Here is a 24,490-nt window from a genome sequence, read left to right as displayed (position 1 = left end):
TTATTCCTCTTTTTTTTTGCAGGACTTTGACCATGGTTGATGAGCAAATTCCACTCCCTCCTCCACCAATTTAGGTCAAGTTATTGGCCAGCCATGAATGCTACGCTACAAGTCAAGGTCCAAAGGATGGTCGACCTATTAGCTCAGTAAAGATTGGTTTTAACGAGGATGAGGACATAAAAAAAGAATGTCACCAATGGCAACCACGATGACCATATCTCAAAGACCAATACTGTAGTAGAAATTATTCCAACCAAGGGAGCAAAGAGATCTTCTAATTCCTACTCTAAAGACATCATAAGTTTTTAACTATCTGCCAAGTAACTGCACTCTCGCAACGTCCCTCAAGTCATACGAGGGACGAGGGACTTGGTGATCTGAATCTATATGTCACAAAAGAGAAAGTATAGAGAGCCAATAGAATATTTGTATAATGTATACAATAGAAGTTTAGAGAATATTAGAGATATAATCATTAATGTTACTTTTTTTCATTAACTGAATTTTTTAAAATAAGTAGTATCATGACATGGTATTAAAACTCTAGATCCGAAAAGTCAAGAGTAGTTTCATAACCTGAGATATTTCGGATGATTATTCTGGATAATATGAGTAATGTTCCTTTTATAATTCGTACACTTAGACCATTAGTTTTCTAGTAACTACCCGTCACAAAATTCTGTTTTATGATGCCACTTGAGCTGAAAGAAAATCACCTCATAATCCCATTTGACTTCAATCACTAGACACATACATAGAGTATAAGACTCGCTAACTATGAAGCCTGACGCTTGTCGTGCTATTATCATATTATTAACAAATTAAACATATATGATTCCCAATACATAATGAGTTCTTCACAACACTTTATACCCTTTATTCTCAAACTGATCCTAAGGTAATTAAGTGCTAATAAAAGACGGCATCTTTGGATTAAGAGATCCCTACTCCTCATACATATAATGTTATGATCATTGTTAATAATTATACAAGTTGTGCATCATCTTCATCATCACCAGATATATGATGATTGTTCAAACAAAGACCCTGGTGGCAGATGAAGGAGGTTGATTCTTTGGGAGATGGACCTCTCTAAGAACAGTCTTAAGACCTTTACCTCCACCATTGGCCAATGGATCAATTCCATGTTCGGGTCCTTTCATATACTCTCTGTTCATTCTCTCTTTCTCGTGATCCACGCCCAAACGCTTGCCGCAATCTACACATATAACAACAACAAACGCTTTACCTTCATTTTATTTATCAAGTATGACTATATAATTTTATTTAAGTTCCATTAAATTACTAAAAAAATATTTTTGTAATAAATTTTTTATTCTGTTTAATAAATATTTAATAATAAAAATAAAAACAGTAAAAATAAAAAACATCATTATTAAAAATTATAATTTATATATTTTTTTTAAATATTTTTAAAAATATTTTAAAAACATTTTAACACAATAAAGAGATAAAAACTTTTTTACATTTCTGTATTCAAATATAATTGATAAATAAATAACACTTTTACTCAAAATATTCAAACATTAAATTATTTTTATTTTTTTGTAAAAACTTTAAAAAAATTATTTACATTTTTTCCCTTAAAAACTCACCATATTTCTTGTTCTACAGTTAGGTACACTTGCCATACAGGAGCTCTAAGACCAATTTATCACAATCATAAAAGAATATTATAAATAAAAGGACAAGATATAAACATACTTTGTACAAGCTCTTTGTAGACCTGGCCATCTCTAGTAAATGCCATCATGAGCTGAGGCACCCCAAGAGGGAGACAGTCACCTTTGTCAACTTGCCAAAAATGGTAAACTTTACCATAAGTCTTGCAAACCGACTCCAGGTCCCGGCGCTCTATAGGGCCGGGGATCCCCGGCGTGACGAGTAAACCGCTCTTGACCTCGTACTCGTGCGAGTGCCAAAGGCGCTTTTCCTCGTCCGGAAGTGTCATGAAGAGATTCTCCGACACAATGTACTCGAGGCCAATGAGTCTAGCATTGGCTTCGGGGCTGTCGTAGATGAGGCACTGCCTCATCTCCTCGTTCTGGTGGCCGCAGAAGTGGTGTGCCTCCACTTGGCGGGTCATGTCGTGAGAGTAGAAGTGAAACCTACATGCAAATTGCGAATTGGTTCATACATGAATGTTAATGCATGTTCAACTCATGTTTATTAAGAGGAGTATCAATTTTAGATATCACTTTTTAATCTTTATAATATTTTTAAAGTAATTAAAATTAAAAATTAAAAATTATATTGAATATCATATCTCCAAAAGTATCGTAAAAATGATAGTAATATCATAAAAAAGAAATAGTATCATTTTGAGAAAAGATTAAATAGAAACAACCAATATTATTTCGAGATTAAAAGAAAATAATAGATTACTACCACAATTAAGAGTAGGACTGAAAGTGAGTCAAACTAGTTCATGAGCCAGTTCGAATTCGATTCGTTAATAATTCGATTCGTTAATAATTCGATAGGCTAAACTCGTGAACCAAACTTGGACCTGAAATTGAACTCATAAATTAAATGAGTCGAATTTGAGTTTAGATAAACTCAGCTCTCTTCGATTATATATATTAATACACATATATGATGCGATTATATATATTAATACACATATATGATATGTATTTAATCTATATTTTTAATATTATATATACATATGAAATAATAATATATAATTATATATATTAATAATTTTAATTATTTAAAATTTTATATTTGTTTTTATATAAATTTTGATGTAGGATATAAATTAAAATTTTATAATTTATTAATAAATAAATAATATATAAATTTATTTTTTTTAAATATTTTAAAATATATATGTTACAATTTATTAATATAAAATGATAGATTATGTCTTTATTATTTGAGTGGTGAATCTACTCGTGAGTTTTTAGTGAATCGAGTTTGAATTAAAGAAATAGATTCGATTGTTAATGAGTTAAATTGTGAGTCAAATTCAATTTCTGTGAGTCAGTTCGTCTTACTTCCAAGAAGGAATTATTTTTTCTATAAAATCTGCAGTAGTTGAAGTTACTAAGGACAATAATTGGATTAAATAGGTCTGTGAAAAATTTTACGTTTAAATTTTATTATATTAATTATTATATATTAATGTATTTAAATTTTATAAAAATATGATATATAAATTTTTATCTTAATCAGTAAAAATAAGATATATAAATTTATATTTTTATTAAATTTATTATTTTTATTAGGATAATAACTAAGTTGTTAAAAATATGACGAAAGGATAGATCTTATTTTTTTAAAATTATAATAAATTTTTTTAAAAATAAAAACAAAGAACCTTAATTCAAAGTAATAACTAAGTTTACTTACGCACAAAGATGTTGATGGATTTTGTTGACCGGAGCAAAGGCTTGGATGGCAGCCGTAGCAGTCTCAAGCAAGGAAGTGCCACTTCCTGTGGGCTCCCCAGGTACCTTACTCTTGCTGTTCTTCGACATCTTTGCTTTCAACTTTCACTGATTTTCAAGTAACAATTTTATTTATGTGTTTATATATATATATACATGGCTGTGACTTACATTGAGTATCTGACATTACTTATATTCTATCATTGTTCAGAAGAAGATGGCATGTGGCATGTGTAATGGCATTGTATGCATGCAGAGATCCACGTACTTGACAAATTTTAAAGACGTGGCCTGTATGTTGGTCTCCTTTTGATTACTTAATATTTTAAGTTAATAACTATAAGTAGTCAACTATACAAGGAATAAATATTTAAAAAAATGGTTAAAATTTTAATTTTTAATTATTTTTTTCATATCATTTTATTTATTTATCTATTTATTTTAATTAATGAAAAAACAAATTAACAAGAAGTTGAAAATTAATTCAAATTGTGCTATATATTTTAGTTGTGTCAAGTTGTGATATATAATATATAATAAATAATGCTTAATTGAAATTGGACCAACCTTATGCTTAACAAAACTTCCCTTTCAAATCACAACCGACGCCATTCCCTCAGCCTCTAGCCTCTAGCCTTCAGCCTCCGCCTATTTTCCGGTAAAAATTTAAATGTAGTTAGTTTTATTAAAATTAATAATTAAAAATTATTAAATAATTTAACTGAATTTTTATTTAACAATTTTTAATTATTAATTTTATATAAAATTAATTATACTTAAATTTTCATCCTATTCTATTTATTTACATCAATTCTATATTATTTTTTAAAAAAAATTTAGAGGCCAATAATTTGTAATAATTTTGACTAATATTTAAATAATATGAACATCAAATTATATTAAATAAATAAATTTTGTCAATTTATATATATATATAAATTTTAATAAATTTATGTATAAATGATGTTATTTTATATGTTAAATTTTAGTAAATATATAGATAAATAAAAATATTATTTATATATTAAAATTAATTATTAATATAAAATATAAGTTAAAATATAAATATATATTAAAAATAATTAATAATTAATAATTAATTTTAATATACATATAATATAAATAATATATAAATTATTAATAATTAATAATTTAATAATATAAATTATTAAATAAATTATTATGGACTAAATATTGAACTAAAATAATAATATTTGTTGTCACACTATTATTATTTTATTTAATTTGAACCATAATAATCACATTAACTATGATGTATAAATACCGGATACGACACTATATGAAATATGTCGACACGCAAATTTTAAAATCTTATAAAATAAGGGGACATGCATATATATAAAATATAACGTATTTTTTTAAAAATCATAATAATAGTTTAATATTTTATTGATATTAAAATATAAATTAATTATTTTAATTATTTTAATGTCTTATTTTAATTATATCAAATATTTAAAATATTTTTTTGTTTTAATAAATAATAATATATACTATACCTAAATTTATTTCAAAAATATTTGTTAAGAATAAGGTTGAACACAACCGACGTGCTAACACGTGATGGTATTTAAGTGTGTCTAAATATATATGAAAAAAATTTTTTATTCTTTTATTAAAATACCATTAAACACAACAAATACGTATGTCAAATAAATATCGGTGAGTATCGTATTGTCCAACACACAAATATAATAATGTGTCCGATACACAAACACAATAACTCAACTAAGTGTAGGTGCTTCATTGCAAAGTACTAATAATGACCTTGTCTCATTCAATTATTCAAACAAAGTGATAATAGCGAAGAATCCAAAGTCAAACCCGCCACCAAACCTGATTTGACTATTAGCTTCTTAATTCTTATATTCTTCAATTCGGTCACGGTCAGAGGTCGTGGCAGCTGATGCTATAAGTGCTTATTTATTCGAATAATTTAATCATCAAAGTTTAATTTGGTTGACGACGATGGAGGAGGTTACAGCGTTGGGGTGTCTGGGCAAAGGCTTCGATCTCACGAGCGATTTTCGGCTCAAGTTCGCGAAGGGCGGCGTTAATGGAGGGAGGAGGTTGGTGGTTATTGACGAAGAGAACACGAGGGATATTGTGGTGCCTGGAGGACCTTCTGGTAATAACACTATTATTCCTCATGTTTCTCAAGATATACGCTGTGATAAAGGAGACAGGATTCGATTTAAGTCTGATGTTCTTCAATTCAATCAGGTTCCTTTTTTATTTTAATTTTTTCTTCTTTGCGTTTCAAATTCCAAAATACTATTGCCTGGATGAATAGAAATTGCTTCTGTACGAGTTCTCGATGGATAATTCTTTGTTTGAGCAGCAAAATGGTTTCAAAGAGAGGTTTTTACCAATTTTTTCTGGAAATTTTTGGTACATTTTTTATGATATAAAAGACACAACTTTTATCTTCTCTGTTCTTATTAATTACTTTTAAGAGTTTAATTTTGATGCATTCACTCTAACTATTTTAGATGATTATTTACACTATACTTATTTTTGTTGATGTGGTATTAAGTAATTAGATATAATAAGTGAAAAACTTTACTAATATCAAAGTTAAATTCTTACTTTTAATACTAAAGGTAAGTTTATACAAAAGAAATGTAGACAAAACTGGTGCATGCAACGTTACTCTTTAAATATGTACGGACAAGTATGCAAGGTTTATGTTGAATCATTTGGTACAGGTAGCTTGGTCTTTTATTGAATATCTATAGAAAATTGATTTGTACAAAATGAGGTGTTATTTGTACTTATATTTGTTTCATATATATAGAGTTGATACATATTTTTTTATTATTGGACGTATTGTGAGATCATAGTTCTAACACTCCCAAAAGGATGAGGATAATATCCGAAACAAAAGGAATATTCATGTGTCAAACATGGGTCAATAATCCTCTCTCCTTTTTTAAAAAAGAGAAAGAGTTTAAGCTTTTATTTAGAAGAATGAAATTGAATACAATAATCAAATTTTAGGCACTTGAATTATATTTGTTATATAAGCTTCGATATTATGCCAAAAAACTGTATCCCAAATCAGTCTAAACTTTTATGTTCTGCACGGGGGAACCTTCTACTTAATTAGTGAATAGTGATTGGTGTAAAATAAATGAGAATTTTATCATTGTAAGTGTAAAATGTGTTGTCATAAATCATAATTGATGGACAGTGTTATCAAAGGCAGTATATACATTTCAGTTACATGATTATAGTTTACACTTAATTTTAGATTGCTACCATGACATGTCATTTTGGGTATTTAAATCTCAAACTTCAAATGATGAAAATGTTAAGACACTTGAACTTGGAATATAAGACATTAATCACTTGTTTCATTTGTCTGTCATCAATGCATTTTAGAGATTGATCATGATTATCAAAGAAATGCTACCCAAGATGTAGCTAATTCAATTAATGGATAATAAAATTCAGCAATATTTCAGTACTGGATCTTATTGAAAAGACAAAAAACAAAAAAAAAAAGAAAAAAGAACAGTAATACTCTTTTCATTCCATAACGTATGTTACCATGAAAATCCAGTACATTATGAATAAGTTGAACTATGAATGTACTAAATTTCTAAAATGGTTGATATTATGTCATTGCAATTTCTTGATAGAAGATATGTATTAAAAGACAGAGTTTAAATGTAGCATATCTCTTTCTTTGATTGCAGATGTCTGAGTTGCTTAACCAGAAATCAGCAATACAGGGGAAAATTCCCTCTGGCTATTTTAATGCTCTTTTCGACTTAACTGGCGATTGGTATCGTGATGCCGAAGATATCAAATATCTTGCTTTTGATGGTTATTTCATTTCTCTGTACTATTTGCACCTAACTCCTTCACACCTCATACTTCAAGATGAAGTAAAGAAAGCTGTTCCGGCTCAATGGGATCCTGCAGCATTGTCCAGGTAATCCATCTTTTCTAAAAGTTTAAACTGATAGATAGAAGCACATGAATATTTATATATCTAACAATAACTAAACGTGAAAAATAGCAAGTACTCTGTACTTTCTACAACTTATCAATGATACTGCATTTAACAAATTCATTATTCTTTATCATTAAGCTCGAGTTGTCGGTAATGGAGAACCAATTCACAAGAATCCATGTCTCCCTTAACTAATACTCAATTTGCCTTCTAGACAGAATCCTTGTTAGCATACTTTTTTCACTCTTATGTATTCGCAATTCAATCTTAACAATGGAACATGCATACAGTTATGCATGATTTTTGGTCAATAAGCATAATGATCCTGATCAGTCATGTTAGGCAGGTTCATTCAGACATATGGTACACACATAATAATAGGTATGGCTGTTGGAGGCCAAGATGTAATTTGTGTCAAACAAAAACACTCTTCAAAGATTTCTCCTAGTGATCTCAGAAGATATCTAGAGGAACTTGGAGACTTTATGTTTTCGGATTTAAGAAGCCCTTCACTACTCGAGAGGCAGACAACAATACATGCAAAGCAAAAGGTAACCAATATGACTCTACTCGATAGCCAAAGGTTTTGGAAAAAGAAAAAGGTTTATGAGATTTGAACTTCTGTAACCCAAAAATGTTTTGTGTTTGTTCTTTTTTACGCCCCTTCTTCTAAATTAAAATCAAATTTGACCACAAGGTATTTGTGGATTTGTAGCCACGTTTCAAGCTTAAAATAGCTTTTGCATGAAGGAGCCTGTTAGATATAAAAAGCATTAACATGTCTTGCTGTCTTTATCTAGCAACTTAAGTTTTTAGGATATTTACTAACATCTTTAATACTCTTAGATTCATGGTGGAAATACAGAATCAAAATAGAGGGAGAGTGATATAATCTGAATAATATTTCAAGTGACTGTTATGTCAATTTGATACAATTCATAACCTTCTTATACACATTCATAAGAGAATATTATTAAAGCGTTCTAAGAGAGGCTAATTCCTACAACTGAAGTCTATAGAATATTTATTAACATGGTTGTCTATGTATTGATAGATAGATATCAATCTTGCTAATTCATGTAGGTCCCTGAAGTCTTTAGTCGCGTGATGCAATCAAACTCAGTACAGTTCACCAGTATTTCGGAATCATCAAGCAAGGATGTAAGTATAAAAAAGAGAAACAATATATCAGTTCAATTTGAAAGGAACAAAGATTTTAAAGATTGTTAGTATCTCATGCTTTTTGTTATTGGAACAGGGCCTCACTATTATTTGCTCAAAAAGAGGAGGTGATATGTTCAAGCATAGTCACTCAAATTGGCTTCAGACAGTGCCATCAAATCCTGAAGCAATTCTCTTCAAGTTTGTTCCTATTTCATCACTTCTCACAGGAATTCCTGGAAGTGGCTATCTGAGCCATGCCATCAATTCGTACTTGCGCTGTAAGATATGTTCTTTTCGGATCCAAAATTAGTTATATAATCTACGTTTTTTTATCTCTATTTTATGCAGCTTCAATGATTTTGATTTAGATAAGCTCCAAAATAAAACAAATATGATTTGTCTCGGATTGTCCTTGCATGTTTTACTAAATTACACGAGTTTCAAGTGTCGATCACTTTCTAATTTGACGAGGAAGTTACACTGCATTTCATTGATTTAAATGTTCTTCACAGATAAGCCTTATCCTGAAGATTTACAATATTTCTTGGAATTTCAAATTCCAACACAATGGGCACCAATGTTTTATGAGCTACCTCTGAGGCATCAACGGAGAAAGACTTCTTCGCCTTCGCTGCAGTTCAGTTTCATGGGTCCCAAGCTTCATATCAGCTCTGCACAGGTACTACTAACCAAACCCTGCTACTTGAGCAAACAGTTTTTGCAACATATATAAGAAGCGAAATCCTAAATTTATGCACCAAGGATCATGTCGCCGAGAAAATTATCCACAGAAGACAAAAAAATTAAACCCTTGAGGAACATTTGCTACAAAAGATCATATTGTTGACGAAATTACCTATCTTGTGCAGATTAGTCTAACAAATCAAGCTTTTTAGGTACATGAGATGAGACGAATTTTTGTTTTTGAGTAAATACTCAAATTGGTCTTCAAAGAATTTCAAATTGGACACTTTGATTCCCAACAAATTTTTAATCTCTAGAAGTCCATGAAAATGACTCACATTGGATAGATTGGTTCCTTTGTTGTTTTGAAGAGGGATTAATTTTTCTTAGGGTGATATTTTTGAGGACCTAATTGTCTTAAAATAAAAATTTTTAGGGATTTATTTGTCCGATACCCATATTAAAATTTTTTATTAAAAGCGACCGAGGGACCAATCTGGCTTGCGGGAGTAATTCTAGAGGGCTCTTAAGAGAATAAAAATTTATTGAGGACTAAAGTATCCAATCAAAATTCTTTCCCGACAAATTTGGGTGTTTGTTCTTTCTAGAAGTCATTTTGACAACAATATGAACTTAATACTTCACTCGATAATAAGTGTTGTTTCCTTATTTCAATTCAATGTGTGTGCTGCATAGAACATAGCACCTATTTTGAGTTTTGAACCCTTTTAGTGTTGCAATTGACATTATATTAATATCGATAGAGAAATAATTTATTCTCACAAACATTCTCTAAAGAAGAATTTGTTGCTTTCTAAGATTTCAAGACATCAAGAATATCCATCTCTTTTATTTCTTCTTCTTTAGTAATTAGGAAGATTTTTAGTATATTCTATATAATTAATCACGGAATTCGTGCAAAATATCAGGTATTGAGTGAACAAAAACCTGTGGTTGGTCTTCGCTTGTATTTAGAGGGAAGAAAATGTGACAGACTAGCATTACACATACAGCACCTTTCCAGCCTCCCAAACACAATGATCCTCTCTTCCGGCGGCTCAATCACAAGCAAATCGTCGATGTGGCGAGGATCGGATGACAATGAAAACAGCGACGAATTCCTAGAGCCAATAAGATGGAAGGGTTTTGCTAACGTGTGCACCTCAGTAGTCAAACATGACCCTGAATGGTTGAACGAATCAAGTAGTAATGGTGTCTACATTGTAACCGGTGCTCAACTCATTAGCAAAGGGAGTTGGCCAAGAAATGTGCTTCATTTGCGCCTCCTATACACTCACATACCAAATTGCAGCATCAGGAAGTCCGAATGGGCCGCCGTTCCAGAAGCTTCTAGAAAATCATCATTCCTAACAAATCTTAGCACTACATTTTCCTTCACACAACAACAGAGTGTGAGTGGTCACCAGAAGCAAGCTCCAACTGCGCTTAACTCCGGAGTTTATCCGGACGGTCCACCTGTCCCAACTCGCTCCGCCAAAATGCTAAAGTTTGTTGACACCAGTGAGGTCGTGCGAGGTCCGCACGACGTTCCCGGCCATTGGCTGGTAACAGCAGCTAAGCTTGTGACTGAGGGTGGCAAGATTGGATTGCAGGTTAAGTTTGCATTGTTAGACTACTAGTGACTCTAGAGGATATCTATGATCTAAATTATTATTACTTCATTCTTTTGTTCAAAAACTATAGATATAGATGTAATTATTGGTTAGGAAAATAGCTACTAGATTAATTTATGAAATGTTAAGGATGTACTAAACTATAAGACGTTTATACATGTAAAATATTGAATGGAGTATGTAAAATAGTAAAATACAGATGTGAGAAACATCTTTTAATAGAAACCGTGAGCCTTCCACCAATAAATACCCACCACAGTGTAACAATGGTCAAATCATGCAAAGCGTGCTTCTTTGACCATGCTTATATGATAATAATTTGGAGGGAATGATAATTTCAGTCCTAATTTGGCAACAAGGGAATATCACTCCCTTTTTAGTGGGTGTGCAAATAGGAAACTATCTAAATTAAACCGATTATTTAATTTAATTTAAATAAAAAATTAAATATGATGAGTTTGGAAAACTCTTATTTAATTTTGATGATGAACAAACATTATTAAATATTTAATTACAAAATTATTAATTTGATCTCAACTCATATTTGCTTAATTAATAATTTTGTTGTGCAGATTTTTGTGTTGGGCCGAAAATGAAATTCTGGATTAAGCCCAACTAGCCTTGCTACATGCTTCTCATGCTATGAAGCTGAATTATTATTTGGGCCGAACAAAAACAAAAGAAATGTTGCAAAGCCCAAGTGTGAATTTTGTTCAGCTTTGATTTTAAAGATTATAATCAACAAAGTGAAGCTGAATTATGATTGGGCCAAAATGAAATCTATTGCTACCAAGCCCAATGTTGATGAATGTTTCCATGCCTTATTCGAATCCATGAAGTAAATGAACTGCCTAAATGCTTCCAACGGATTCCACTTCATTATTTTGAAGGATTTCAAATTTAATTAATGCATTGAAAACATAAGAAAGAGAGAGAAGATTGATTTGATGGTTATTATGACACTACACGCTACTCAACAAAGGGAAGTGGGAAACTTGAATTCACTTTTACTCTCTCTCTCTTTGCTCATTGATTATTGTTCAAATCCATTGAATATTTTCTCTCTTCTCTCTCATCTCTTTCTTCTTCTTTCTTCGGTCATTAACCAGGAAGCCATGGAAGCTACTTGGAGCTACCAAAAGGAAAGAAAAGCAAGGCTAAAGACCATCGAGTTGATGGCACGAAAAAGAAAAAAAATATGTTGTGGCTGAGATTATCACCTAATCTGGTAAGATTTGGTGAGGTAATCTCGGATCCTTCATACTCAAAAAGAAGGATGAAGATTCGACCAGTAAGGAAGATCCTTGGAGGCATGGCTTGTCTTTGATTCTGCTCAACCACCACAGGAAGTAGTTAGAGTGGCGAAGTGATGGTTGAGGCAGAGATTGAAACAGATGAAGTCATCATCATCATGAAGCATCAAGGGCCAGAAATCCATCTTGGAGAGGAAGCCAAGGATGGAGCGCTCGGATTGATGAAGAGTGATGACCAAGGAAGGACTAGAGGTATTTGCATGTTGGTTTTTGCATGAGTTACCTCTTCTCTCTGTATGGCCGAACCGGTTTTGTTGAAGGAAAAAAGAAGCTGAGCTCGGGTTTGTGTTTCAACTGTGAAGGCTTCACTTCTCTATAAAAGAGGTGAACAGTCATGGTTTGGAGCAAGGAGACAGTGTGAGAGTGCAAGGCACAGGGTTCTCAGAGCTACCTGAGCTAACGTATGTTCTCCTTTAATGTATTCTGTTTAGTATTTTTCTGTTTAATTTTGTCATGTCTTGAGTCTCATGAAAAAAGGCAAACAAGTGAGGTTTGTATGAAAAAGCCATAGAGCGAAAAAAGGCAGAGAGTGCAAAATTAAAAGAAAAGCCATAGATATCTTAGAGGTCCTTTGTTCATCTATGTTGTGTATCATGATTCTGTGGGAATCCCCTTGTAAGTTGGGTTAGCACTTTACGAGTTGTAATCAGATTGATTATAGTGAAATTCCATCATGTTTTGTGATGGAGACTGGATGTAGGCTGCACTGCACTTAGCAGCCGAACCAGGATATATCTGGGTGCAATCTTCTTCTCCTTTCCTACTCCATTTCTGTTTCTACTTCACAGGAGCAAAAACTAAAATTATCTCGTGCCAAGTGACGAGACAAAAAGAAAAAGTCTCGTGGCTAGGGACGAGATAAAAGGAAAAGTCTCGTGGTTTGGGGCGAGAAAATAAGAAAAGTCTCGTGTGCAGTAAGGAGACAAAAAGACTAAAAGTTTCCAGAATTAATCTCACAAGCCAGCAAGTGTTATCAAGCAAAAAGGGGGCTAAGATTCAACCCCCCCTTCTCTTAGCCACTGAAACCATCAAAATAAAATTGTATTAATTTAGATTGATTGGATTTTATTTTTAGCAAATTGATCCAATTCAATTCAAATTACACAATGTATTATAATATTATTTTATTATTATATTTAAAATTTACTTATAATATGATTAATTTGTTATATATCATATATTATTCATGTATTATTATTATTTAGTGAATATATTGTGAATTTAAAATAAAATTTATTTATTTTAATTAATTTATAATTTTATTTTTATTGTTATTTTATTTTTGGTTTATCAAGATATTGTTAAAAATTGTTATATCATTGTTAGTTGTTTAAAATTTGATATTGATATTTGATATATATATTTATTTATTTTTTAAATTTACGAAACCACAAATCCAATCCAAATCACTGGATCGGATTCTCTAGAAAAATAATTCAATCCAAACCGCACTGCGAATACCCCCTACTTTTTAGTTTTAATCATGCAAATTTTTTTCACAATAATTTAAAAATTTAATTTTAATGCACGGCCACAAAAAATTAATTTTACATGTGCATCCAATTATGTAATAACATTTTGCATTGACTGCGTAAATAATCATAAAAAAGAAAGTGATTGGATGACCGTGTAAAATTATTTATACTAGTGCATCAAAATTAAACTTATAATTTAATATTGATAATTTTTTTGTAATATATTTAATAAAAGAATTATATAATTGATTAAAAATATTTTTTTAGTTTAGTCCAAAAAACGGATATTTCATAAGAATCAAAGAAAAAAAAACGTGTATTTCAATTTTTAATTCCTTATGAAAATCACGCATGTTTTTTTAACAAAAAAAAGTGTGTAATTAATCATATAATTTTTTCTATTAAAATAATATACTTATATGTTATAAAATTTATCTATATTAAATCTATCATATAAAGTAATAAACACATATTATTAATGGTTCACGTCATCGAGTCACATCAGTATATTGTTAATGAAAAATATGTTAAAGACTAAGATAATTCACATTATCAATCTCAAAAACATATAATAAATACAATTTGAATCTCAAAAATAATTTTATTCTATAATACCAATCACAAAAATCACTTTAAAAATTCAATAATATTTTTTTATATGTAAGGTTGAAACAAAATACATAATCGAACACTTGATCCGAAAGAACGTGCTTTTGAGAAGAATAATGTCCTTTTGGAAATATTTAAATTAATAAATAAGAAAATTAAAAAACAAAGGAAAAAACCTAACCTTTAAAAGATTTTTTTAAATAAATAATTTAAATATTTTATTTATGTATATAAATAATTTAGAGATAATTTATGACTTTATATATAGTTACTTATCTCATTTAAACATAAGTATATGTGAACGTACTACCTATGATAGTAACAACACATAACTGTAAACAAAATACGCTTATTTTTTTGAAACATAGAAAGCTCAACACATTAAAGTGGAGCAAAACACACAAACATAAAACATAAAACATAAAGCAGAAAACATGAAACATGCATACCGAAAACTAATCTCTTGGCACCTCCGGCTATGCTACCAATCACCTAAAGAATCACATCCAGTCCACTCGTTGTAGCTTAACACTGTCCTTGTGTGATTAAAGTCAATACTGGCGATGTTATTATTGAATATTCTAGCATTACGTTCCAACCAGATGTTTCATATCACTGCAAAGAACGCCGTCATCCATAACTTCTGCCCTTTTCTTCTGTTGTGCATGCCAATCCAACTTCCGAACAGTTCTTTCATGTTCCCAGGAATAACCCATTCTCTACCAAAGAATCGCAACCAAGAGCACCACACTTGCCATGTTACCTCACACCTAATAAATAAATGCACAACAGTTTCTATCCCTTTGTGGCACAGGACACAGATATTATCATTATGAATATCAACTCCTAATCTAGTCAACCTATCATTGGTATTAATTCTACCAACTAGCACAAACCAACCAAAAAGCTCAATTCTTGGGGGTACCAGACCTCTCCATAGAGCACTTGTGAAGCTATAGCTCGTGATCTCATCCGACAATGTCTCCGTTTGGATTACCTGCATGAAGGATTTCGTGGAAAAGACACCTGTATTATCAAATTTCCACACCACACTATCTTCGCTCTCAGATGACAGCTTTATTAGCCTTAGCTGCTCATGCAGTTGATGGACAAGTTCAAGCTTCCATTGGAACAACTTCCTCCTCCATTGAAAATTCCATATCCAATCTAATCCATCCCAAAACCTCCCAATTACAGATTTTTGTTGGCTTGAAATAGAGAAGAGTCGTGAAAAATTCCCTTTCAGAGGACCACCCTGAACCCAATTATCTTCCCAAAACCGGATTTTTCTACTATTGCCGACTTCCATCGCCAAACCACTCACCAGTTTATCTCGCACCCTTTGCTCTTTGATATTGAGCTGGCATATGTCCTTCCAAGGCCCCCTTTGACTGGTAGAGACTGAGTTACTAGCATTACATTAAAGGCCAACTTTTTGTGAGAACAGACAATCTATTTTCACAACGGACATTTACATTATAAAAGAGATATGTATAAGGTGCGCCTATATAAAAAATTCCTTTCACTTCATTTCTATCTTCAATTTTAGTATTTTTTTTTATCATCTAAGAGTGTTTTCTTACTATAGTTGAATTTATTAGACATTATGGTGCATTCAAATGCACGCTCGGATGATACCATCATGCTAAACGCCACATAACATATTGCTGGGGTTATTAATTTCGAAGTGAATGTTGTTATTTTTTGTTTAATAAAGAAGCATATTGTTAAATATGTTTTATTGATTTTATTTTAATATGTATGGTTACAATGGTTATTGTGATATCGGTATCAATTTTTAAAAATTTATTTTACTTTTAATGAATATTACGATTTTTTAACAAATAATTTAAATGTTTTATTTAAAAACAAATCCCTAACATTTTTAAAAAATTTGAATTATTTCTTTAATAAATTTTATTTAATATGTATGGTTAGGGTAATTGTTGTGATAGGAACAAAATTTAGTTTAGATCCTAAGTTAATTTTATAATTATTGGTACCTGGGTTTAGAAATTTATTTTACTATTAATGAGCATTAGAATTTTTTTAACAAATAATTTAAATGTTTTATTTTAAACAGACCCCTATAATTATTTAAGACCTTTGAATTATTTCTTTAAAAAAATTGTAAAAAAGAGTTTGTGTAAAAAAATTAAAAAATTTGTAATCTCAATAATATATGTCATTAATTATTTTATTTTTATTTAAACAGAGGTTTCGCCTCCTATTTCTTAGACGAATTAGCTATTCTCTTGTACTACCAGATGCCATTCTCTTTTGTTTGAGGGAGGTTAGTTTTGGCTATACAGTACAATTCAAAAATTTTGTGTTTGACAATATCCTGATTTTTATATTTGTTGAGCGTTAGCGTCTGGAGATCCATACTTTCACCTGCAAGATGTGGTATACCACCTAAGATTACACATTGGTGAAAAACTAGCGGACAGTTGCTTGAAGGACTTTCAGACGTGGTATCAACACTCATCGTGAGATTGGGTAGAAGAACTTCTCGGTGATAGGTCTCCTCCGCAGCCAAAGAAAGGATTCGTTTTCCTTCAAGCTCACATAACTTAGAGACAAAGTGTAGTGTATTCTAGTTAGAAAGATTTGAACACTCTCCACCAGTACACAAGGTGTTACATCATACTGCTGATCCGGGATTACTTGATGACAGATAATTTGATAATCTTGTTCACATCAAGTGATAGTTCTGGAATTCGTTGTGGAGGAGGCAAAAGGTATCAAATTGATCCATCTCAGGTATAAAGTCATCCTTATCCTCAGTAGAATTATTTTCATTGCTGTTCGCGGCATATTTTTCATCCGAGTCATCTATATCCATGTCCATGTGCTCTCCTGAATTAGCACAGTGCAGAGAAAATAGTGCAAGAGGTGGGTCATATTGGACAAAATTAGAATATCCAGAACCACTACCACCTACATCACCAAATTTTACATAAAGCTTCATCACTTGAGCCATGATTCACATGTGGACGTCAAACAAAGTGAGAAAATTTTAAAATAGAGTGATAAAATTATGAGTAAATTTTCATAATAGTATTTGAGATTCACAAAATTACCCAATTTGATCTTTAAAATTCTAATTTCACTATAGTGGTCCTCCAGATTCAGTTTCAAACACCATAGTAGTCCTTGAGCATATTTCTAGTCATGACTCGCCCATTCAGTGCTGACGTGGCTACAGTGTGCCACTAGCCAAATTATAATTTGTACCAATTTGGTCCCTCAATCACTATTTAACTCTACCCCTCTTTACTCCCTTCCAAAACTTCTCGACGGTAAATTCTAGTGCTTCTTTAATATTATTCTCCTGTCTCTGATTCCGGCTCGCTCTCTATTCTTTAGATTTTTTTTTTCAATTCAATCCAGATACGAATACCTCTAAAGATTATAACTTTAGTATATGATTCTATTTTTTTATTTTGATCAAATTCACTTCCCACACTCCTAACTTTTCCACCAAATTTGAATCTCTCTACTCTTATCCCATCCTTCTTTTTATTTTTGCTTCGTTATGATTTGATTCCAATATTTTTTTTTGTCTTCTTTAAAAAGAGAGAGCAGAGGGATTAATTGGCCATGGATGATGTTAATAATATTAGCAACAATGGCAGCAAGTTCAAGAATATGGGTGTGAATGATGATAGTGATGCACGCAAAATTCACGAACAATCTCTTTTTTTTTTCTTCGTCTTCTTTTTCTGTTTCTCCAACTTCATTGTTAGAAATAGTGTTTTTCTTTTGTATTTGATCCCTCGCAACAGAACTCCATGCAAATGCAGTTTCATTATCAATACGAAACAAAAACAAATACCTCTAAACTAAGGAGGAAGAAGCACCGTCCATAATTTACTGTTTAAAAATTTTGAGAGGGGACAAAGAGGATAAGAGTTAAGTAGAGATAGAAAGACCAAATCAAATACCAATTACAATCTGAACAGTTAAGCTAACTGTTGTCACGATAACACTGAAACGAGTCATTAACAGAAATATGTTTAGAAACTATTATGGTGCTTGAACCTAAATATGAAAAATCACCCTAATAAAATTAGAATATCGATAATCAAATTGGATAATCTCATAAATCTTAGGAGTCATTATAGAGATTTACTCAAAAATTATTTATTTAAAAAATTCAACCTTTAACTTCCAAATTTTATGCTTTTAATTTTAGTGTTGTGTTTCCAATAGTATTTTTTAATAATGTCGAGATTTAGTGTGGTTTTTCATATAAAAATCACAAATTTGAGAGATAAATTTGTGACTTTTATTTTTTTTAAACATGTAAATATGAGAGTTAGATTTTTTTAAATTTAATATGAGAGTTAGATTTTTTTAAATTTAAACATATAAATCTGAGTTTTAAATTTGTATTTTAGTATTAAAAAACTTTAAATATATAAATTAGACATTTCAATTTATTTTATAATAAAAAATATTTTAACATTCTCTGATTTATACATTATCAAATCCAACCTAAAATTTTTCTTCAAATCTAAATGTCCAATTTATTATTTAAAATTAAAAGAATTTAAAATTCATATGAAAGAAAACCAATTAAGTATTAACCCTTACAATGAATTAGCACAACCTTCTTCCCTAATTTTAAACCCTCCTTTACCTGCTACTTCACGAACTGTAAATCAGAGTGAGAAACCCTCAATTCTTCCAGTGTTGTGTGCTCGTGCTTCTTCTTTTGTTTCCGCGTTCTGCTCCACTGCTCTCATTCTCGCCTGCGTCGTTTCGTTCTTCTTCTCTTCCGCCTCAACCGTCTGCCTTCGTGTGAGTTCTGCTCTTCTTCTTCTACCTCGTGTTTTTTTCCCGTTCATTTCCCCAGTCGTGCGATTTTCAATTCTACACTTACGCCTCTTTTTTAGGGTAAATTTTATCGGTCTGGAGTTGAGAACATAATTGATCATGAAAATGTTGAACGATGTTGGATTGCTGCTATATACTTATAATTCATTCATAATGTTTCATGTTAGTGAAAACTCAGGTACAGTTGACTTCACGTGAAGTTGATAACCGTTAGATGATTCGACTGATTTGACTAAATTTTGATCTAACAGCTCTCAACTATCAAATTCACGTGAAATCGACTGCAGCTGAATTTTCACATAACATAAAATTCAAGCAAGTTATGTCCAATAAAAATTTTAGGTAGAATGTATGTAAGATTCACTCTCTGATATGTTAGTTCTTTGTTGACAGGAACAAAACATGCCAAAAGTGAAGACCAATCGTGTTAAGTACCCTGAGGGCTGGGAACTCATTGAACCTACACTCTCTGAACTTCAAGTAAAGATGAGGGAAGGTTTGAAGTTGCGATATGCATTCCTTGCTTGATGGATGATAGTATGATACTTATCTCTGAACTTATATGAAACCAAAAAGTTCTTAATCCGTTGATCTTGCAGCTGAGAATGACCCCCATGATGGCAAAAGAAAGTGCGAGACGTTATGGCCTATATTCAAGATTGCATACCAGAAGAGCCGCTACATATTTGACCTTTACCATCAGAGGAAGGAAATTTCTAGAGAGTTGTATGAGTTTTGCTTGGATCAAGGATATGCTGACCGCAATCTTATTGCAAAATGGAAGAAGGTACCTCCCTTTTCTTTTCTTTTTTGGTTTAAAATCGCTTTTATATGACTGTAAATAGAATTTTCACTAACGAGAAGAGTTAAGTAAAACTTGGGGGTGGAGGAGGAGAATTCAACAGTTACTTATTAAAAAAAAACCCTTAAAACATGATTTTAGAGTATGTTAGTGGGATTAGATTATAGTTCATCGTATCAGTAAGTCTAGTTAGGAGATATTATCATCTAGCTACAAGTTGCAAGTTGCCATAGTTATTGTGTGAATCCATGCTGACATATTAACCAAGCGACTAGCTCGCACACCCTTTGTTGAATTGCTATGGCAAGCTGGGATTGTTAGACTTGTTTTCCCCTGCCAAGTTAAGAGGTAAAGTTAGTGCATCAACAACTCTAATAATACCTAATTGAGAGGAATTGTTAGTGGGATTAGATTGTAGTTATCATATCCGCAAGTCCAGTTAGGAGATATTTATCATTTAGCTACAAGCCTACAAGTTGCAAATTGCCATAGTTATTTAATGTGTGATTCAGTGAACTGCTGCCATGTCTATTCTGTCAAGATAGTCAGTTGAGGTGTTAGGTTAGTTAGTTGCACTCAATTGTTAAGTTACTAGTAGTATATAAGGCTTGCTTGTAATTGAAGTAATTGATATTCTCCATTTCCTCTATTGAATCAATTTCACCCCTCTTCAAACTCTCTCAATTCACTCTCTTTTTCTCTACTTTCTCTGTGCAATATGTTTTCGAGCATGTTCTTTAACAGAGTATAAGACTATGCAAAGTAGTGAGAACATGAAACCTTCAATTAAAGGCTTCTGAAAGAGGTGACAACACTGTAACTAAGTCTAAGGGGGAAGAAAAGGGAGAGGGGAGGAGGGGGGGGGGGCAGCGGTGTTCGGAGTTTAGGGTTTAGGGTTTAGGGAGGGAAGGGAAGTGCTTGAGGAGTAAAGTGAAGCTTTTCTTTATGTTCTTTAAAGACTTCCCTTAAATCACGAATTTTCCCACCATAAGTCCAGCTTGCAAGCACAATCTAAAGAAGCCAAAGGTCCTCAGAAGATAAAATTCTAAGGACTGGTATGAATAGTAGTGCTTATGTGGTTTGCTTTCGTCGTATTATGGTGAAAGCTGTACTAGCTCCGAAATCTCCCGTCCTTTTAGTTATCAGGCTTAATAAAAAAAGCCACTTCTCACACCTGATCAAAACAGGATAACTTCATTTTCAGTTTAGATCTATATTTGTCACTCTTATCTCCCTAATTTGTTTAATTGCAGCCTGGTTATGAACGATTGTGTTGCTTGAGATGCATGCAGACGCGTGATCACAATTTCGCCACTGCATGTGTTTGCAGAGTACCAAAACAACTCAGGGAGGAGAAGGTTATAGAGTGTGTTCATTGTGGTTGCAAGGGTTGTGCTAGTGGGGACTGATTTGGCCACAATTCTAGTGCGTCAGTTGTTGTGATTTTCTTGTTATAAATATATCTTGTAATGTTTATCTTATGATTTGTATTAAGATGAATCTTGTTTTGATTTTTTATTTTGGCACTTACTATATGGCTGTTGGAGTAATGTTACACATCCAAGTCTTTTTATGAACCAAAGTCTAATCAAGTTAAACAATAAGACTTTGAACAATACTAGCCATAACTGATTTTTGTTATTTTAGACCAACTTGGTTGAACCTAGTTAACAAAAAGATTTGGATGTGTAGCATTATTCAGCTAATTCCACTTATGAAAGCAAGCTCAATTAAGTTGTATTCAAATCGTGCATGATTGACACACAATTAGAACTAAATTACTCATAATTTAATCGGTGCATACAAACATCAAAAAGAAAAACGCAAAGCTGGTGCAGGAAGCTTAGTAAAAATTGCATTTTAAAATAGAATTTAATTTTAATGCACTATCATCTATGACGGATTCAAAAAATTTTAGTAGTAGAGTTGAAAATATATTAAAATAATTTTTGTTAAATTTTAATATTTATATTTTGTATAATAAAGATATAAAAATTAAAAAAAGTTAGCATATAATTTTTTTTAAATGTTTTTTATTATATACAATTTCTAAAAAAAATTTTATTTCTAAAATTTAAACTCAAAATCTTCGATAAATTATAAGCAATTTGTTATCTTATGTTTTCAATTATTGCATTTTTAATTTTTTTTAGCACATTTAATAAATAAAAGAGCTAACCAATAGGCACGTTAAGCCTATTAATACACTGATTTTTATAATTAAGTTAGATTTATATTTAAGTTTCAGAAAAACTAAATTATTAGAGAATGAATTTTCTCAATTTTTTACTCATTTGAGAGGATAGTATGACTTTTTACTGGTAATTTTATAAATAGGACCAAGAAAAGATGTAAAAAAAAAAGCATTGAAAGATTAGAGATCACATTTTACTAAATTGAGAAGATTCATTTTTAAACTATTGATTATTTCCCACTCAATTAGAAAAATTCATTTGTTATAATATTTATGACATAAAATAACTTTTTCAACAAAAATAATAGTTATAAACAAGATCATTTAAGACTTAAAATAGATAATATTAACTAATAAATAGATAAATAATACTCTTTCTTATATCAAATGATTTTTTGAAGACAAAAAAAAATATTAATAATTTTATGTATGTTTAAAATATTATGTTTCAGTTTGGTAATTAACTAATTAGTTAGTTTAAGAAAATATATTATCACTACTTGTTAATTTTTTCTTAGTTGATTAATTTACTTTTAGTTTTAATACTAAATCAGATTTAACAAGATAACCATTACTGTATATTAGGTTTAACTAAATAAAATATTTTTTAAAGATAAACTTCGAAAAAAAAAGCATCTATAATTTACTATGGTTGCGAAAACATCATAATGGGAGCAAATATATATAGTTATATATATTTTTTACTTTTTCTTCAAAATTACAGTGAAAACACACTAATATTTCCTAGTCAAGACAAACTAGTAAGAACATTATGTTGTAAGAAAATATGGCCTGAATTTGGGCCCATCGAAAGTACCGACATCTTTTTCGACGAAAATTAACCTAAGCGACAAAAAAAATGATGGAAAATCGTATTCGTGAATAGTATCTGTATAGATTAACATTGTATACGTGTACTATTGAGTGAAACTCTAAAATGGTCCTCCAAATTATTCTCGTGCACTAATATTGTCCCTCAGTTTCTAAATGCTCTAAATGCACCCTCCAATTTGAACTCCGTGCGAAATTCTGGTCCTTCCACCCAATTCCGGCATGACTCAACAGCCAGAGTGCTGAGCTAGCAGTTTCACCACCTCCACGTGGATTTCATCACCCTCCACCATCACCATCGTTCCTCCTCTTCTCCCAACAGAATCACTATCCTTCTCTCTTCTTCTAATTCTCCTTTCCTTTCTCCCTTCTTTAAGCATGGCGGCCTTTGCTTCTCACTAGCCTTCAGATCACTACCTCACCGCCGCAACCCTTTCTCTTTTCTTCTTCCTCTGTTCTTTTCTCTTCTTTCTCAAGCTTGGAGAATATTTTCATACACTTTCAGCAACAATCAGAATCCAACAAACTAAATTAACCTATTATAACCACCTAAAATCAATTAAAACAGATAATTAAACTAAACTAAGCCTAAAACTGGTAAAACTTAAAACTAAATTCTAAATAAACCTAAATTAATAGGGGAAGTTGGGGTGGTCAGACAGGGAAAGAAGGCAAACCAAAACGTGAGGAAGGAGAGGAAGGTTAGTCATCATGGGTGATGGAAATGACAAGGAGAAGCAAATGAGGGGAGAACACCGGCAGAGTAGTGGTTGCAGCGGCTATTGCAGTAGCAGTAGTTCGGTAATGAGGAACAAAGATGAAGGTACCCGACTCTTTAGCTGAGAAGAGGAAATGGGGGAGGAAGATGTGGCGGTGTTGGGTAAAAGTCAGAGGTGATGGTGGTGGCGATGGAGATGCTGAAAGCTGCGATAGGGCTAGGGTTCGGTGCGTGAAAGAGGGTGATGAAGATGGCAGATTGATGGCGCCCGGCGGAAGTGGTTCGCCAGGAAGAAAGCTCGACGTTTCTGGACCTGACGGGGAAGAAGAGGATAGAGGGAGGAGGTTGGACGCGGTGGTCGCAGATGGTGGAGGCTATGGTGGCTCGCGGTGGTGGTTCAGCCTTAAGCCAATGGAAATGGCTACAATGCTTGAGGAAGGGAGAAAGGAAAATGAGGATTGGAAGAAGAGAAAAGGGTAATGGCTCCGTTGGGAGAAGAGGAGGAACAATGGTGATGGTGGAGAGTGATGAAGCATATGTGGAGGGGGGTGGAACTACCAGCTCAGCGCTCTATTGCTGAGTCATGCCGAAATTGGGTGGAAGGACCAGGATTTTGCATAGAGCTCAAATTGGAGGGTACATTTAGAGTATTTAGAAACTGAGGGGCAACTTTGGTGTACGGGCCCAATCTGAAGGACCATTTTGGGATTTCACTCGTGTACTATTCATATCTGACTTAAAACATAAATCAAATTCAAAAATAAGAAAAGCAAAAAATACAACTATTCTATAGTGAAACTATTTTAACAATGATTATTGATTTATCACC

General features: G+C 31.9%; 3 protein-coding genes across 4 annotated transcripts; 2 read left to right on the top strand and 1 right to left on the bottom strand.

The window, feature by feature from the left end:
• Window positions 1-1,034: 1,034 nt before the first annotated feature.
• On the bottom strand, window positions 1,035-3,503 carry LOC130973480 (oil body-associated protein 1A-like). The gene is made up of 3 exons (XM_057898031.1): window positions 3,376-3,503; window positions 1,726-2,129; window positions 1,035-1,219 (listed from the first exon to the last, which is right to left on the bottom strand). Exons 1-3 carry the CDS (start codon window positions 3,501-3,503, stop codon window positions 1,035-1,037), a joined length of 717 nt encoding a protein of 238 aa, XP_057754014.1.
• Window positions 3,504-5,329: 1,826 nt separating this feature from the next.
• LOC130973474 (MACPF domain-containing protein At1g14780-like) lies at window positions 5,330-11,131 on the top strand. The gene is made up of 7 exons (XM_057898025.1): window positions 5,330-5,657; window positions 7,136-7,374; window positions 7,742-7,946; window positions 8,479-8,556; window positions 8,654-8,837; window positions 9,072-9,238; window positions 10,173-11,131. Exons 1-7 carry the CDS (start codon window positions 5,403-5,405, stop codon window positions 10,881-10,883), a joined length of 1,839 nt encoding a protein of 612 aa, XP_057754008.1. The 5' UTR covers window positions 5,330-5,402; the 3' UTR covers window positions 10,884-11,131.
• Window positions 11,132-18,866: 7,735 nt separating this feature from the next.
• On the top strand, window positions 18,867-21,750 carry LOC130973481 (protein BUD31 homolog 2-like). Of its 2 annotated transcripts, none has more exons than XM_057898033.1 (4): window positions 18,867-19,080; window positions 19,510-19,612; window positions 19,716-19,903; window positions 21,172-21,739. In XM_057898033.1, the coding sequence occupies exons 2-4, from the start codon at window positions 19,519-19,521 to the stop codon at window positions 21,325-21,327; spliced, it is 438 nt and encodes a 145-aa protein (XP_057754016.1). In that variant the 5' UTR covers window positions 18,867-19,080; window positions 19,510-19,518; the 3' UTR covers window positions 21,328-21,739. The 2 variants fall into 2 exon arrangements, with proteins under 2 accessions (XP_057754016.1, XP_057754017.1); XM_057898034.1 differs by having other exon boundaries at window positions 18,880-19,080; window positions 19,510-19,653; window positions 21,172-21,750.
• Window positions 21,751-24,490: the final 2,740 nt, after the last annotated feature.

The sequence above is a fragment of the Arachis stenosperma genome, chromosome 4 (genome assembly GCF_014773155.1).
Source record: "Arachis stenosperma cultivar V10309 chromosome 4, arast.V10309.gnm1.PFL2, whole genome shotgun sequence".
Taxonomy (NCBI): Eukaryota; Viridiplantae; Streptophyta; class Magnoliopsida; order Fabales; family Fabaceae; genus Arachis; species Arachis stenosperma.
The sequence above is the reverse complement of the archived record's forward strand: the minus strand, read 5'-3'. Positions and strand labels throughout refer to the sequence as shown.